This window comes from Notechis scutatus, chromosome 2 (assembly GCF_049901735.1).
Source record: "Notechis scutatus isolate UNSWTSFEM ecotype Mainland chromosome 2, rNotScu1.2, whole genome shotgun sequence".
In the NCBI taxonomy this organism is placed as follows: Eukaryota; Metazoa; Chordata; class Lepidosauria; order Squamata; family Elapidae; genus Notechis; species Notechis scutatus.
Window position 1 is genome coordinate 108623115 of NC_142010.1, and position 17090 is coordinate 108640204.

Sequence of the window (17090 nt, forward strand, 5' to 3'; positions counted from 1 at the left end):
CTGTGAATGGAATATTTAGCAAGACAGTGTCAAATATATCATTTCAAATTCCCAGAGGTTGTGTAGTAGAAAAAAGAGAGGCAGTTTGAATTGCTTCCATTGCATTTCAAATTCCCAGAGGTTGTGGGAGGAGCTGCTGGCTGCTTGTGAAGGAAGCAGAGGGTGAGTAGAAAAAAGAGAGGCAGTTTGAATTGCTTCCATTGCATTTCAAATTCCCAGAGGTTGTGGGAGGAGCTGCTGGCTGCTTGTGAAGGAAGCAGAGGGTGAGTAGAAAGGAGAAAGATAGAGGCCCACGCCCCATTAGGCGGGCGAATCATATAACTATAAACCAAGAATACCAATAAGACATTTAGGGTAAGTGCGCTTGAGATTGTGATTTTATTTTATTTCAAAATGACCGGCTTAGTTCAGTGTAATACTTGTTTTACAGCTGTCTTTCGCAGTACTCTTTTCAAACTTGGATACTGTCCTCTTTGTAAAAAAATTACCAATCTTCATGGACAGATTACCTATCTAGAATTTCTAATCTGTGCTCTCCAAGCAGAAATTAGGTGCCCAATCCAGCCATCTATTGAGCTGCCATGCTACCAGCCCCCACTACCACAAAGATCCTACAGGAAAGGGGCAGTATGGACAACTGTGGGATCTGGCAGGGTGAGAGCTGTGGACCATAAACACAAAACTTTTGCTGTGTCCCAGCATAACAGGTACAGTGCTCTTGCTGACCTTAATAGGGACACTAAAGTGACAGGTCAAGGTATTGTGATAATGATAACTTAAGTAAGCCGGGGATCATGGTCCTAGAAGAAGAACTTACTTTGAAAGGAGAAAGTGTGAATCAGGTATTACATACCAGTCACACAAGAAGAGCAAGGCATCCAAAAAGAGAAGCCACCTTCTGGTTGGGGACTCAATTGTAAGGAATGTAAATTTAGGAAAGAATACTGAGGTTTTGAAAGAGGTCAGGTGTCTACCAGGTGCTACTGCCAGCAGAGACAAGAAGCGTATTCTTAAGATAGTCAAGAATGCCAGCAAGGACTGTGATTATACATCTTGGTACAAATGATCTGTCTCAGAAGGATATTCTTTCTGTTCAGAAAGACTTCCAGAGCTTGGGGTATGAACTTAGCTGTAGGCTTATCTTTTCAGAGGTTCTACTAGTATACAAGGAACAAAAAGGGAAAGGGCAGCGTCTAGCATAGTTTAATGTGTGGCTAAAGGAGTGGTGTAAAAGGGAAAACTTTGGTTTTATTAGTCATGATGTCCTAAAGGGGAAAACAACTCAAGAATCTTGGGAAACTCTAAAAAGTATGATCATAGAAGCCCAGACCAGCACAATACCACTGAGAAAGAAAAGCAAGAAATCCAAGAAGAACCAGCATGGCTGCACAAAGATCTCTCTGGCAAATTGAAAGAAAAAAAGGACAAGTACAAAAAATGGAAAGAAGGACATACAACTAAGGCAGAATATCAGCAGATAGCCAGAATCTGCAAAGACGAAGTCAGGATAGCAAAGGCTCAGAACGAACAAAGACTTGCAACAAAAGTCAAAGATAATAAAAAAAGTTTCTTCCAAAATATAAATAGCAAGAAAAAAATCAAGGAAACAGTGTCCACTAAAGAGAGAAGATGGCAAGAAAGTAACAGGCAACAGAGAGAAAGCAGAACTGCTTAACTCATTCTTTGCATCTGTCTTCACGCAAAAAGAAACTATAGCTCAACCCACCAAAAACATAACTGTAAAAGACAGACCAGAAACAAAAGTTAAAATAAGCAAAAAAAAATAGTAAGAGAACACCTGTCTGATCTTGATGAAAACAAATCACTGGGGCCTGATGGATTACATCCCAGAGTTTCAAAGGAGCTGGCAGAGGTCATCTCAGAACTACTGCACCATATCTTTCAAAAATCCTGGAGAGGACTGGAAAAGAGTTGATGTGGTTCCCATCTTCAAAAAAGGGAAAAAAACAGATCCAGGAAACTATAGACCAATCAGCCTAACATCAATACCCGGGAAGATACTGGAAAAGGTAATAAAAAAAACAGATCTGCCAACATCTAGAAACAAGTAAAGTAATAACTAGCAGTCAGCACAGGTTTGTTAAAAACAGATCATGCCAAACCAATCTTATTTCATTCTTCAACACAGTGACTAAATTAGTAGACCAGCAAAATACTGTGGACATAATATATTTAGATTTCAGCAAGGCATTCGATAAAGTAGACCACAACCTACTTCTTAGTAAGCTAGAAAAAAGTGGAATAGATAGCACCACCACTAAATGGATTCGCAACTGGCTGACAAACTATGATAGTCCTTAATGGGTCTAAGTCTACATGGAGGGAAGTAAGCAGTGGGGTGCCACAAGGTTCCGTCTTAGGCCCAGTACTCTGCAATATCTTCATTAACGACTTAGATGAGGGAATAGAAGGGGAACTTACCAAAAATGCAGATGCTACTAAGCTGGCAGGAATAGCTAACACCCAAGAAAATAGGCTCAAGATCCAGATGGATCTTGACAGACTAGAACACTGGGCCATATCTAATAAAATGAAATTCAATGTAGAGAAAAGTAAAGTCCTACACTTAGGCAAGAAAATCCAAAAGTACACATATTGACTGGGTGAAACCAGGCTCAATAGCAGTAACTGTGAGAGGGATCTTGGAGTCTTAGTGGACAACCAGCTAAATATGAGCCTGCAGTGTGCAGCAGCAGCCAAAAAAGCTAATGCAATCCTAAGTTGTATTAACAGAGGGATAAGTCAAGATCAAGGGAAGTACTAATACCACTCTATAAAGCCTTAGTAAAACCACACCTAGAGTACTGCATCCAGTTTTGGTCACCACATTATCAAAAAGATGTTGAGGCTCTAGAAAAAGTACAGAGAAGAGCAACCAGGATGATTTGGGGACTGGAGGCTAAAACATACAATGAACGGTTGCAGGAACTGGGCTTGGCTAGTCTAGTAAAGAGAAGGACCAGGGGAGACATGATAGCGATCTTCCAATATTTGAGGGGCTGCCACAGGGAGGAAGGGGTCAAGCTATTTTCTAAAGCACCCGAAGGCCAGACAAGGAATAATGGATGGAAACTGAACAAGGAGAGATTTAACCTGGAAATAAGGAGAAACTTTCTGACAGTGAGAACAATTAACCAATGGAACAGCTTGCCCTCGGAAGTTGTGGGAGTGCCATCACTTGAGACTTTCAAGAAGAGATTGGACCGCCATTCGTCAGAAATGGTATAGGGTCTCCCACTTGGGTGGGGGTTTGGACTAGATGACCTACAAGATCCCTTCCAACTCTGATTATCTGTATCTGTATTTACAACAGCAAAGTTAAACAATCGTTTTTAACAGTTGCTGTTGCAGCTCTATATCATATGCTTTATATTAACCATTTTCCTCATAGACTTACCATCACTATGGAACCCAAAATTTAGGTTGCTTAGCAAGAGAGTTGCTAAGTGAATTGTGTCCCATAAACCAAACTTTTTGGCACAGCTGTTAAATGAATCACTGCAGTTTTTAAGTGAATCACGTTGTTAAGTGAATCCAGCTTTCCACATTGACTTTGTTTGTCAAAAGCAAGCTGGGAAGGATACAAATGGTGATTACATGAACCTGGGACAGTGCAACTGTCATAAATATGTGCCAGTTGTCAAATGCCTGAATTTTTATCACATTAACATGGGGATGCTACATTGGTTGTAAGTGTGAAAACCGGCCATAATCACTTTTTTCAGTGCCATTGTAACTTCACGGTCACTAAGCAAATGGTTGTAAGCCAAGGACTACCTGTATACATGTAATAAGGTTCATCTTTGTTGATGAGTAGTTTTAGAATAGTAGTTCAATTATCACAGTATATTGTGTATTTTTATTTAATTTTTTTACTTTTAACCATTCAAAATAGGCTACTTTTGCCTGGAATTGTCTGTAAGACTGACTCCCCCCTTTATTGTCAGTAAAAACTTAACTTTATTAGATGCAAATATAAATCTGTCATCTGGATTCTGAATTGGATTCTAAACCAGATAAGACTTAATTTTAAAACCAAATGATCTTAATGTCTTGTTTGTGTATTAAAGAGATACATGTCTTTATGATGAAATCAATTTTTGGCGGAGAGCCTCGCATAGATTTGTAAGTGCTGATGCTTCTGAAATTTAAATATGTAAGTGGAGTAGGAAAGAGAAAGCTAGAACAGTGACAGTGATCTTTTACTTTTCCAGTAAATAATTAAACTACATCAATAATAAAATAATTTAGGTACAATATAAAGTGTCATGCTTGTGTTTGTTTTTTTTTATTTGATTTATATGGGCCCCCATCTTATTGTGGATGGCTGACAATTAAAACAGGATTAAAAAAAAAGAATAAAACACAACCAATATATTAAAAAGATAAATAATACAAAAATCAACACTGTAAAACTCACAATGTTTCACAATCAATGTAACAGAGAAATGGGCTCATCTATTCTACACTATGAGGGTACCAGACATACAGCAGAATCACATTTATAATGTCTTGCAAACGGCCAGTAAAGTTGTGGCAAATCTGATCTTGGGAGAAGTAATTTTTTCAAAATGCCAGCGCTATGGCAGAAAATGTTTTTTTCCTGGGTCCCACTAGATGGCACTGTCTTGCAGATAAGATCTAGAACATGCCTGTCCTGCATGTAACAGGATGGAGAGCCACTACAGATTTTTTTAAAAGGACAAGTACACACTACTGGGGAGTCGTCCTGTCTGTAATCTGGCTCCAAGCTTTGAAAGACTTTAAAAGTGACCACTAGCATATTGAATTGTACCTGGAAGCATACTGGTAGCTGGTACAGCTCCCAAACCAGAGATACCACAGCACATAGCTGCCCATGCCACCATATTTTATACCAACCGATGCTTCCAAATACTCTTCAAGGACAGCCCCATATAAAGTAGTAGTTGAATTAGGAGTGACTGTGGGTAAGATTCCCTGGTCTAGACACGAATGACACAACCTGTGCAAAGGTCCCCCCACGCCCCCCAAAAATCTGTTAATGCATAAAACAGATATGTGTATTTATTTTTAATACTTAAAATGTGCATTCATGTACATTATCTATGATTAATAATCATAACATTATGCCATATATATCTCCATTCTTTAAATAAAGTAGCTAGAATAGTTTAAATATGAATTGCATGTGGTCAGCTTTCAAGAACTGTGCTTCAATGAATGCATTCAGATTATTACAAATGTTACTTTGTATATTATGCCAATGTATTATAGTTCGAAAAATACAAAGAAGCCAGATATTCAGATCACATCAAGACTATATTTAGATCTCACCAAACTGGAGCTCTCCAGATGTGATGGAATTGCAAGGAATTCTGGGACCCCATAATATCTGGAGGGCATTATCTTAGGAAGGCTAGTCTGAAAATTAACTCAGACTATAAAGTTCAACTGAGTTCAACTTCTTTAGAATGATAGTGTCTGTAACTGCAGTGGTATTTTTCTCAGACATATTTAAACACAAAATGTCTGATATCCCTTAGAATGCAGTTTAGTTGCCAATTCACCAAGAAGGAAAAAAGTATAACTATAACAGGGATCCTTATCCCACTTGCCTCAATTGATGCTGCATTTCCATAATTCCTGGTTTTTATGGCTACTGATGCTTAGCTAGGAATTCTGCAACTTATAGTTCATCTATTATACAGCATGCCATGTCACAGGAATCTGATTCGCCAAATTCTGTTGATTATGATAAATGCATTACCATCTCTTAATCTTGTTATATATTATACCATTTATAAATTGTTACCCGATATAGTTAGGAGTCTTAAATTTCAACATAAATTCATTTTATCACAGAATAAATATTATGCAAGTGTATCTATTAGATTGTTCAAAGTATGCTGTGCTAATACCTAACACACCAATTGTATTTCACATGAAAAATATTATTAGTTCTTTTAACTGATTTTGTTCTTGAAGTGTAATCTCTGTGAGATTAAAATTCAGTTGTTACTATATTCCTCAAAATGCATAACTATGAAACAAGAAATGAATTAAATTGGCTTCAGAAATTCAACTCATGAATGTTAAAAAATGAAAAAAGTGAAATGAAAATATAGCCTTAATATATAATAAATGCAATATATTGAAATTTTATTCTATTGGTAAAAGGAAGGATTCACATTTGGTAATTGACTAAATTTTACATTTTTGAAGTTAGATTATGAAAACTAAGATAGCTAATTGGCAACCTTTTTATCTCACAAAGGAACTATATATTTTTAGCTCAGCTAATCGGTTTTAATGAGGTTGGAAGTTGACCTGCTCTTTCTGCTCCTTATGTCCACTTGAAGTCTTAATCTTCTTTCAAGAAGTGTATGATATAACAGCTGTCTTCTGTTAGGAATGATTGTAAAGCAAATCAAGTTTAGTGTTATAAATGACAGTTCTGAGAAATAGATTATTCTTTGAGCAGAGGTATGATTTTAGAATACTCCAAAATCTGAGCAATAGGAAGTAATAATAAGGTATAATAATACAAGTCTTATTTACAAGATTCTTGGTTTATTGCATCTGAAGAACTTAGTGGGGGCATACTTAATTAATCTAATTTCAGTCACATTTTATTTTATTTTATTTATCATATTTAGAGACCATTAGGAGGCATATGTATTTTGTTAATAAAATGTTCATCCAGTTTGGATTTTCTGTATTTTTCGATATGTGTAATACTGAATGTTATCAAAGCTTGTCTTACTGATATAATATTAGATTGAACAAATGCCACCAGTCATTAGATGCTTGTTTCTTTTATTTCATAAAACAAGATATACTAATGGAAAACATTGATTGCCCCCAACTCCCCAGCAATTCAGTAAATTCAATTAGGAGAATAACTGGGACCATATGTACAACTATTTCATTAAACAGGGCTGATTTGCAATAGCCTACCCATTCAAAATGTCACAATTTTGGTTCCTCTGTGGATATCATGCTCTACTAAAAACAAATTTCTTTCTTAAAATACAATTTTGTTGAAAATTTTAATAATAATAAAAGACATTGCAAACTAAACTCAAACCAAAAAAAAGAAAGAAAGAATAAGTGCAAAATTACGAAAAAAGAAACAAAAGAACAAAGGAAGGAATAAGAAAAGAAACATTTAACATATTTCATACTAGTTAAATTGTTTCCAATTTTCATCACAAGTACAAACAAACTTAATAGTTCTTCTCCGCAGAAGGTTACAAAAAAGAATATCTTCTCTTAACCTATCTATTGAAGTACACTAGATCATGAACAACAGAAAGTTCTCAAATATATTATGTTGACAAGAAAATGGATGAAAAAGAATAATTTTATTGCTTTGGAGCAGCCAAGTCAATGTTCAGATCTAAATTCTAAAGAAATATTGTGGCTGGCTTAAAATGAGTAATTCATCATGCTAGAGAATTGTCAAAGTTATATGAAGAAGTTTCTATAAAGCAGTTTGAAAGATTGATAACCAAGTAGAGGAAGTGTTTGATTGCAGTTATTACATTTAAAGCTGATACAATCAATTATGAAATTAAGGGCATGAGTACTTTTTCACAGATATATTAATGATTCCTAGCTATACCTCTACTCTAGATTGTTTGTTTGTCTATATGCTTCCCTCCTATGATACATTTTGTCACTAAAAAAAAGGTGGCCACTGTTTTTATGATGCTCTGAAGAATAAGTATTTTATGAAGGTCTTTGAAGGTTAATTGTATACAATCATTGGTTTTAGAATAGTTGAGTTTTATGATAATATAATTATTATCATTACCTGATATTATTAAGTACCTCGTGATGAACACTGAATTCTAGTGGCATTTTTCCAACCAGCAAATTTTATGAAAAAAATATGTTTTGGTGGGCCTTCCACCATAAATAAGACTACTGGTATTACAGCATCTGGTGATGTGAGTTACAGCTCACAGAAGTTTATGCCTTTTCATGAAGTTTGTTGGTCTGAAGAGGTGGTACCAAATTCCTTTCACATTCCTCCATAAATATCTTAATGACTCGCAGAATATGGGCTTTTTAAATGTTTGAATACTTTTAAGTTGTTTTAAATGTGCTTCAGTGTGGTTGCTTTGTTGTTATTATTGTATTTTGCACATGTTTTTTTAACTCTTTAAACTGACCATAGTCACACTGAGATGGACAGCTAAATAAAATCCTTTGAGGCAGTTAGTTGATCTTACAAATAAGCACATAAATAGCATATTTGGTGACTTTATGAAATAAGTAAAATAATTGCCAACATTCTTTCAAACTCCCTTTATGTAAAAGCAAGACCGATTTGAATATCTGATACTCTGGGGCAACGTAATTCAAGCATTCAGAAAATCCAAAAGGAATTTTCAGAAAATTGTATACAGGTGCTTGGGATTCTTCCAGCAGTAGCTAGATATATTTATCATAGCTCATCTCTCCTCTCCCCAATGGTTTAAATAATTGAAATAACATGGTTAGTATTTAAAATATTTTTTAGCTTCATTTTCAAAAATATCCAACCAACAACAATTGTACTGTACAATTCAATCTAAAAACCAGAATTCAGGAATAAATATGGTATGAAAGATATTTTTACATCCTCCTAGCATTGCTGGCAACAAAACTTAACATGGTCAACTTTTATAAATGGAAGAGAAGTCAAATGTCTGTTAATACACAGAATTAAATTGACTTGACAATAAGATGTTAGCTGTGTCATCCTTTGCTTTATTGAAAATGACAGCATAAATACTTCAATACTGTTTAATATTTGTTTATCTTTTTCATTGGAATTTTTCTCTTGTGTTCTACATATATTTCCCTAATGTACTTATTCACCCCAGTGAAGGAAATATATTGAATTATATATATACTCTTGGTTCAAATGCATGAAATGTAGAATGCAGAAATTAAAAAAAAAAAAACCAAAATAATAAAAAGGTTTGAATGAAATACTAAAACTATGTCCATGAATCTTTTGGTACCAAGAAAATAAAATGTAACTACTGACAAAATTCATGATAGAGCTATACTTGTAGTAATTGCTTAATAATGGTAATTTGGACTTAGTGGTATCACTAAGCAACATCATAAAAAGGAATGCCATGTGATTTCACTGCTTAGCAACAGCAATTACGGCTTTTCCAGTTGCTGTCGTTAAGTGAATCCTGTACCACCAATAAGTGTGATGTCACATGGTCACCATTTGCAATATCCTGCTGGCTTCCCCATTGTTGGAGGCAGGCATCAAAGGTCGTGAATAGTGATTACATGGCTGTAAGATGCTGAAAAGTAATTGACAAGTGACTGGATTGCAAATCAATGACTATGTGCACACTGTGATGACCACAACTGTGAGGAGCCATCATTACAACCCATTCACTGCAGTCATATGTTTGAATAATTGATGAACAAGTGCTTGTTAAATGAGGACTATCTATATAGTCAGAGATATCATGATACATAATATATATTTTTAGAAGATAATCCATCATATGTACAAAAGTTACTCAAATGTATATAACTTGCAAATTTCAGAATATTTTTATTTTTGCTATATCATGCAGAATAATTATTACTGTTAATATTTACAGTCCTAACCATTGAAATCTTGTTCAGTTGCACTTCTGTTTTTTTACAATAATGTTTGCACAGTTTTAAAAGTATCTATAGCTATTCTGTTAACTTGTGATAGTAATGATAATTTGATCTATAAACAAGGGAAAAAAACATAGCTAAGTTTTTCAGAAAGTTAAATACTGTGTTTACTTACATGTGCTTGGTGGAATATACACATCTTTATCCTAATCTATGTTTTAGAAGCTAGTTAATACAGTAATTGTAGTAGATAAAAGGATTTCTTTTCTTTTTTCCTGATCTTAAGTGAAGGGGTTCAGGGCTGCTTCCTTCCAAGTCAATAAAGTATAGTGATTTTTCCCCCCCTGTATCTTATTAGTTTGAAAATGTTACATTTTGGATCAGAGATGGATATCATTATTCATATAAAAATTACAGTGCTTAATAAAAGATGAGAAACAAAATTAAAGGGCCTTAACTATAAATCAAATACTTGTGCCTCCATGGTAGAACAGATGGAAATGTTGAAGAGAAAAAGCGCGCAGTTTGTCTTGTCATTCCAAGGCATGTAGTAACAATTCCACATGCTCACACACTAAAGCTGTGGGTTTTAATGTATTTGCCCACTTTCTATGTTCTTGATCAAAGCAGAGAAACAATTAAAAGACTTAGGGGAATTACCTGGTTTTATGTCAGGGTTCCCCTTTCTCCCCTCCCCGGTATTATTACCAGTGCTTGTTCGCTAAGTATACAGTCTGTCGTCTTCTTTTTAAGGATGGGAAGAGGAGGGTGGAAATACGAAGGAGGCAGGAATGTGTTTGCATGTAGCCAATCAGCAATATGCGGCTGTTCTTTTGGCTGACTTTCAAAACCAGAAGAAAAGCAGCCACCGTGCTAATTGTGGCTAGGTTTCGAACTGAAAATGTTTTGTGACAGTTGAAAGAATTTAAGGAGGAAGCAAGATCGGTTTAATGTCAGCTGCAATTAGATAATCAAGCTTTTAAATCCTCATCTGTTGATGCCTTACCCAGAGTTAAGGGGGCTATATGCTGGAGGGAGGGGAGGAGTAGAAGGGTTTCCCTGCATAGAAAGAGCATTTCCAAAGCTAGCAGAGCTAAGGCCTGAACAAGCTTGCAGGTTGTCTGGGTGCACACTTGCACTGAGCGGTTTTCTTGGCAGCTCTACAGGATGAGGCTCACTCTCAACACAGCCGACATATTGAAGCTGAGAGTCCAGGCGAACCTAGATGCAGAAGGAGAGGCAGCTCTGTACACAATGTAGCGTCTTCTAGGATGGTTGGGCGTCACCTTTCGTCAGGTATTTTATTACTCATTGGCCCCTTTAGAGCAACAAGAGGAGAGAGGAAAAAAGGGAGGGGGGCAAATAGCATCTGCTTCTGTTAAATCAGTTTATTACATAATGTTTTAGAGGCAGCAGTAGCACAGCGTCCTAAGCTTTTGGCTGCCTTTCAGGTTTGATAAAATGGCGTCCTCAGAGAAAGAGCTGCTTGCTATAGATATGCTGCGCTGGGCAGAAAAATGAAGTTATTATTTGTCATTATCTACTGCTGTTTGGTTTTGGAGTGTTAGTATTTCACAGAGTACTCATTATCTAATAATGAAGAACGTTCTCTTTTATGCTGCTCAGCTCTTTTCCTGAATGCATTAAAGGTTCAGAGGGAACATACTTCGTTGCATACCGTGGCAAAAAGAGGAGAGAAAAAAAAGAAAAGAAAATTAGGTTTTTCCACTTGTGTGGTTTGATATCGGATTCTTTCTGGAAATGAAGCTGTTTTATTTTGGGCTGTCCCTTAACTCTTTCGTGTCTGCATTAGTATTTCTGGCACAGTCTTAGAATTTAAGCTTTTATACAGAAATTCTTATTGGACAAACTTGCAATTTCCACCTGAATGTTTATAGTTGCAAAATTCAGAACACAGACATAAATATTTCACCTACTATTATATAAAAAAAAACTGTAATAGATTTCTAACACATTTAAAAAAGGACTTGACCCTCAGGTTATACTGTCAACTCATAAAACATGGTATAGAAATCAGGGGGTGTCTCTTAATAATAAATAAACTTTTACAGACTAAAATAGATCCTTTGTGCATGTAAAAAACCTTTTTTGTCTTCATCCTGCATATCCAAATTATTATACATAAGTTTTGTTTTTGTTCTACTATAGAAATTTTATTTATTTACCTAACTTATATACTTAGAACACTGCCTTTTAAAATGCCTTAACTGGTCTTTTAAATAAATAAGAAAAACAATGTTGAATTTAACTGTTAAAAATACCCTTAATTGTTCAATATAAAGAATATTGTACTGCCAAGTTTTTATTTTGAAGAATCATACTTTAGATATAGTTCATTCCGAAAAGATTCAACTATTTTTTATGAAAAATTACCAGTTGTTTATAGGCTTACATATAATTTTTTTTCTCCAAATTCCAAACTACAGAAAATGTAGTTTACATTTAATAGTAATTCACATTGCAGAACAAAATGCTAGTAGAAACAGCTAATTTATTAATATTTAAAATGTCCTGTCTACATATAAGAATAGCCTCCACTGAATCTCTTTACACAAATAGTTCAAACTATTACACTATTTTCTTTGCTTTTCCTAGTCTCAAAAGCTAGCATTATGCTTTGCTAGATTAGGACATAAGTAAGAGGACCGATTGCTTGCCCTTTTTCTTCAAGGGTCAGGATTATATTGACCCTTCTGCCCACATTGTACTTTCATTTATATGTTTGGAATACTAGCCATTACGTCCAAGTCTTAATTTTCAGTGAAACAACTAATTCTTCTGTCTTTTTTAATTTTAATGTTTAAAAAATCTTGAAAGTAACATTATTGTAATGTTTGGATCTATTAGGCCTATTGTTTCTAAGTTCAAGTCCTAAATATCTGTGATACAACAATAAGTTTTCTAAGATTTAAGGCACATTTTATAGGAATTGATTGTCTTTATAAATTTGTGGAAATACCTTTAACTTTTGTAATTTATGGAAAAATATATGAGCTTTGAACGCCCCACAGTATAGGTTAACAAAAGTGGTTTTGTTACTTGAGTCTTATAAGAGAAATTTTAATGTATCTAAAACTTGGATGTATTAGTATAGAGAAGTTATTTTACCATAGCTTGGAATTTTTAGTGCATTATTGTACCATGGAAGACTATATTTTATAGAAAAATATATACTTCACCTTTCTAATACATATCTTTTATGCTATCACATAGGCTTTGTTTTTTTTCAGATGTGAAATTGGAAATGTGTGTAAAAATATTGTAATAAGCCATATTTGTATATTTGGTCATTGTCAGGTGATTAATTTGCATAATATTTGATTTTACAGACCTTGGCCACAGTGGATTGGGAGACAACTATGAGAATACTCACTGGGGACAGCAGCCCACTTTCCGAAGTGAAGCCAGTTGCGGCTGGGATAAAGTGATAATAGACAGGACTGACAAGGAAGCGTGGCCTTCCATTACAGGAACTGAGACTGAGTCTGCCTCAGAATGTACTACAGACACTGACTCTGCCTCCAACTGTGGCTCTGAGAATAGTAGCATGGCTACAGGGAGTGCCCAAGGCAACTTCACTGGACATACAAAGAAACCCAATGGCAATAATGGCACCAATGGAGCACTCATCCAAAGCACTTCTAACCAGAGTGCCCTTGGAGCTGGGGGAGCAAATGGTAATGGAAACTCGACCAGAGTGTGGGGTGTTGCCACCAATTCTAACTCTGGCTTAGCTCACTGCTCTGCCAGTGGTGGGGATGGAAAGATGGACAACATGATTGGAGATGGTAGAAGTCAGAATTGCTGGGGTGCTTCCAACTCAAATGCTGGCATTAATCTTAACCTTAACCCCAATGCCAATCCAGCTGCCTGGCCTGTACTTGGACATGAGGGAACTGTGGGAGCAGGCAACCCTTCCAGTATTTGCAGTCCAGTCAGTGCCATAGGTCAGAACATGGGCAACCAGAATGGAAACCCAGCAGGCACCTTAGGTGCTTGGGGAAACTTGTTGCCACAAGAGAGCACAGAACCACAAACGTCCACTTCTCAGAATGTGTCTTTCAGCGTACAACCTCAGAACCTTAACACTGATGGACCAAATAACACTAACCCCATGAACTCTTCACCAAACCCTATCAATGCAATGCAGACAAATGGACTGCCAAACTGGGGCATGGCTGTTGGCATGGGGGCCATCATCCCACCCCATTTGCAAAGCCTTCCTGGTGCTAATGGGACATCAGTTTCTCAAGTCAGTGGGGGCAGTGGTGAAGGAATGGGCAATTCAGTGTGGGGAATATCCCCAAATAATCCTGCCACAGGAAACAGCAATTCTGGGTTCAGTCAGGGGAATGGAGACACTGTGAACTCAGCATTAACTGCTAAGCAAAATGGATCCAGCAATGCTGTGCAAAAGGAAGGGAATGGAACAAGTGCGTGGGATCCTGCCAGTCCTGGAGTCTTAGCATGGGGCAGGGGCAATGGCAACAATAGCGTTGGTAGCATGCATTCTGGTGCTTGGGGACATTCAAACCGCAGCACTAGCAATGGTATTAATGGTGAATGGAGCAAACCCCCAAACCAGCATTCCAGTAATGACATCAGTGGAAAAGGATCAACAGGGTGGGACAGCTCTAGTGTTACCAACCAGAATCCTGCCATGCAGCAGGGCAATGATCAAATAAACTCTTGGGCCAAAGCTGCAGCAACAGGCAACACAGGTAGTGAAGGAAGTAATGATAGCAATGGAAGTCAAAATGAAGGCAGTACTGGAAGAGAAGGCCCTGGAGAGTGTCGAAGAAGAGACAAGGGAATGATAGACCAAGGGCAAGTCCAACTGCCAAGGAATGACCTTGACCCAAGGGTTCTTTCCAACACTGGATGGGGACAGACGCCTGTAAAACAAAACACTGCCTGGGAATTTGAAGAATCTCCAAGGTCTGAGCGAAAGAATGACAATGGAACTGAGGCCTGGGGTTGTGCAGCTACTCAGCCTTCAAATGCAGGGGGCAAGAATGATGGGTCCATCATGAACAGTACAAATACCTCTTCAGTATCTGGGTGGGTCAGCTCTCCACCTGCATCCGTTCCAACTAATACAGGTTGGGGTGATAACAATAACAAAGCGCCAAACGGCCCTGGGGGATGGGGAGAGCTAACAAATTCAACTGTTGTCAATAATGCTGCTGCTGCCAAAAGTGGCCACACTTGGAGTGGGGCCACAAATCAGGAGGACAAGTCGCCTACTTGGGGGGAACCTCAAAAGCCCAAATCTCAAAACTGGGGAGATGGACAGAAATCAAATCCAGGCTGGACTTCAAGTGGTGGAGATTGGGTTGATTCCTCATCTATCCCTGGACACTTGGGTGATGGGAAAAAGAATGGTTCTGGATGGGATGCTGACAACAGATCAGGGTCTGGTTGGAATGACACTACACGTTCTGGGACCAGTGGATGGGGAAATGGCACAAATAGCAAAGTTAATACAGGTACAAGCTGGGGGGAATCTTTAAAATCTGGTCCCCAACAAAATTGGGCTTCTAAATCCCAGGACAACAATGTGAGTAATTGGGGCGGAGCTGCTTCTGTTAAACAGTCTGGATCAGGATGGGTTGGTGGACCACTCCCAGCCAAACAGAAAGATAGCAGCGAAGCAACTGGGTGGGAAGAACCCTCTCCACCCTCCATTCGGCGCAAGATGGAGATAGATGATGGTACCTCAGCTTGGGGTGATCCAAATTATAATAACAACAAGACTGTAAATATGTGGGATAGAAACAATCCTGTAATCCAGAGCAGTACCACAGCTACCACCACTACCACCACTATCAACGCAAACATGGCTGAACCTCAGCCACCGCACCAGTCAAGTGCCCAGTCAAACCGGTCCCCTCTGCTTGGCCCAGGTAGGATATATATTTTGATTTTTTTTAGCATGAAGTAATAATGCTTGTTAACTTATGTATTCAACCTTAAATATATGTTAATATTTAAGATGAAAGTAGAAGGTACAAATGTAGTTTCCAATATGTTGCTTGCATGAAATTTATTTATTGATTTATTATTTATTTGATTATGAAATTGATTTATTTCCCATTCAAAGTGAAAAAATTGAGCAGGCATGAATGGTTGACAATACAGTTCTATAGCTGGTCGAAATAAAATATTAAATTCAGTTAAGCTTAATTTCAGGTAAGTGTGTTTTAGATTGTCACTTGAATTAGGAAAGCAATGTAATTACATAGATTTAAATGAGCAGCAGGATTGTAAAAAATTGAAACAGTATCCAACAAAATGAGTCTGTGGAACACCATCATTTAAAAAAAATAGCATGACGAATTCCTTGTTCAAAAGAAAAAGCAGAAAAGATGCATAGGTAATCATATTGGATAGAGACACTAGTGACCCCTTGTCTTCAGAATAATACATATAACCAAATAAATGTGTTTGGGATTATAGATTGACAGTTCAGCATCACTGGCTAGCACTTCATATGACCATGTGAAGTCCATCAGCACTTCACATAATTGATTCTAAAATACTGTCTTAATAATATGTGCCATATTTCTCCTCTTAGTTCTGTTTTCTCACATGTTTAGTCTTTGATTTTCATTATCAGATACTGCATCTTGTAGTGCAATCAGGTATTACATCTGAATGGTTTTTTTGCCAAGGAGGTATTTCTTCAGTTATTGCTAAGTTATTAGCAATAAGTTATTAACTTCAGTTATTGCTAACCTAAAATCTGCTTAGTTATTGGAGTCATTAAAAAAATCATTAGCTTTTATAAGGATATTTTTGTATGACAATATTGGAAAGCACTTACATTAAATAAGCAATAGCAGCAAAAAAAAATTGATAACATGATAATGAAATGTCTGAAAACATCCAAAATCTTTCTTCTCTTCCCCAGGTTTAAGCTTTTTAGACCCCTACAGGAAGAATTCAGCTCATACTGAAAACTCTTTGTTATTTAGTTTTAGTTGAAATGTATTTGTGCTATTTTCTGCGTTTCATTTGAAACAGAGGAAATAGCACAAATATTTAAAGAAACAGTTTTCTATTTCATCCAATATAAATAGGAATTATTCATTTCTCATAAATATGAGATGCCATATCTCTAGGAATGATGAATATGTTTTGATTAGATGTGATAGCTACTGCTCCTTCCAATTACTTTTGGATCTTAAATAACTATTAACTTACTCAAGTAGAACTGGAATATAGGGAGCTGCAGTATTGTACTCTGCTTGGAATAAAAGGATCAAGCATGAGAAGGAGAATTTTCAGTTTGTATTACTACAATTGTTGAATAATTGAAATACCTAATTGTTGGGAATAAAATAGAAAAGTGTCCATGGAATATCTGCAAAAAAGTGAGTATAAACCATATTAAGTAAGTAAATAAATAGTTTAATCAAAGGAATAAGGATTAAGCA

The 17090-nt window shown here is 36.6% G+C and overlaps 1 protein-coding gene across 8 annotated transcripts in view; it reads left to right on the plus strand.

Moving 5' to 3' along the window:
• TNRC6C (trinucleotide repeat containing adaptor 6C) overlaps nt 1-17090 on the plus strand; it is a 135892-nt gene that overhangs the window by 67964 nt on the left and 50838 nt on the right. For 6 of the 8 annotated variants that reach the window (XM_026667542.2, XM_026667545.2, XM_026667546.2 and 3 more), the window contains exon 5: nt 12981-15557. In XM_026667542.2, the coding sequence (XP_026523327.1) occupies nt 12981-15557 (2577 nt within the window). Of the gene's footprint in view, nt 1-10792; nt 10927-12980; nt 15558-17090 lie in introns of those variants that run through there. The other 2 variants (XM_026667547.2, XM_087955701.1) reach the window with 1 other exon arrangement.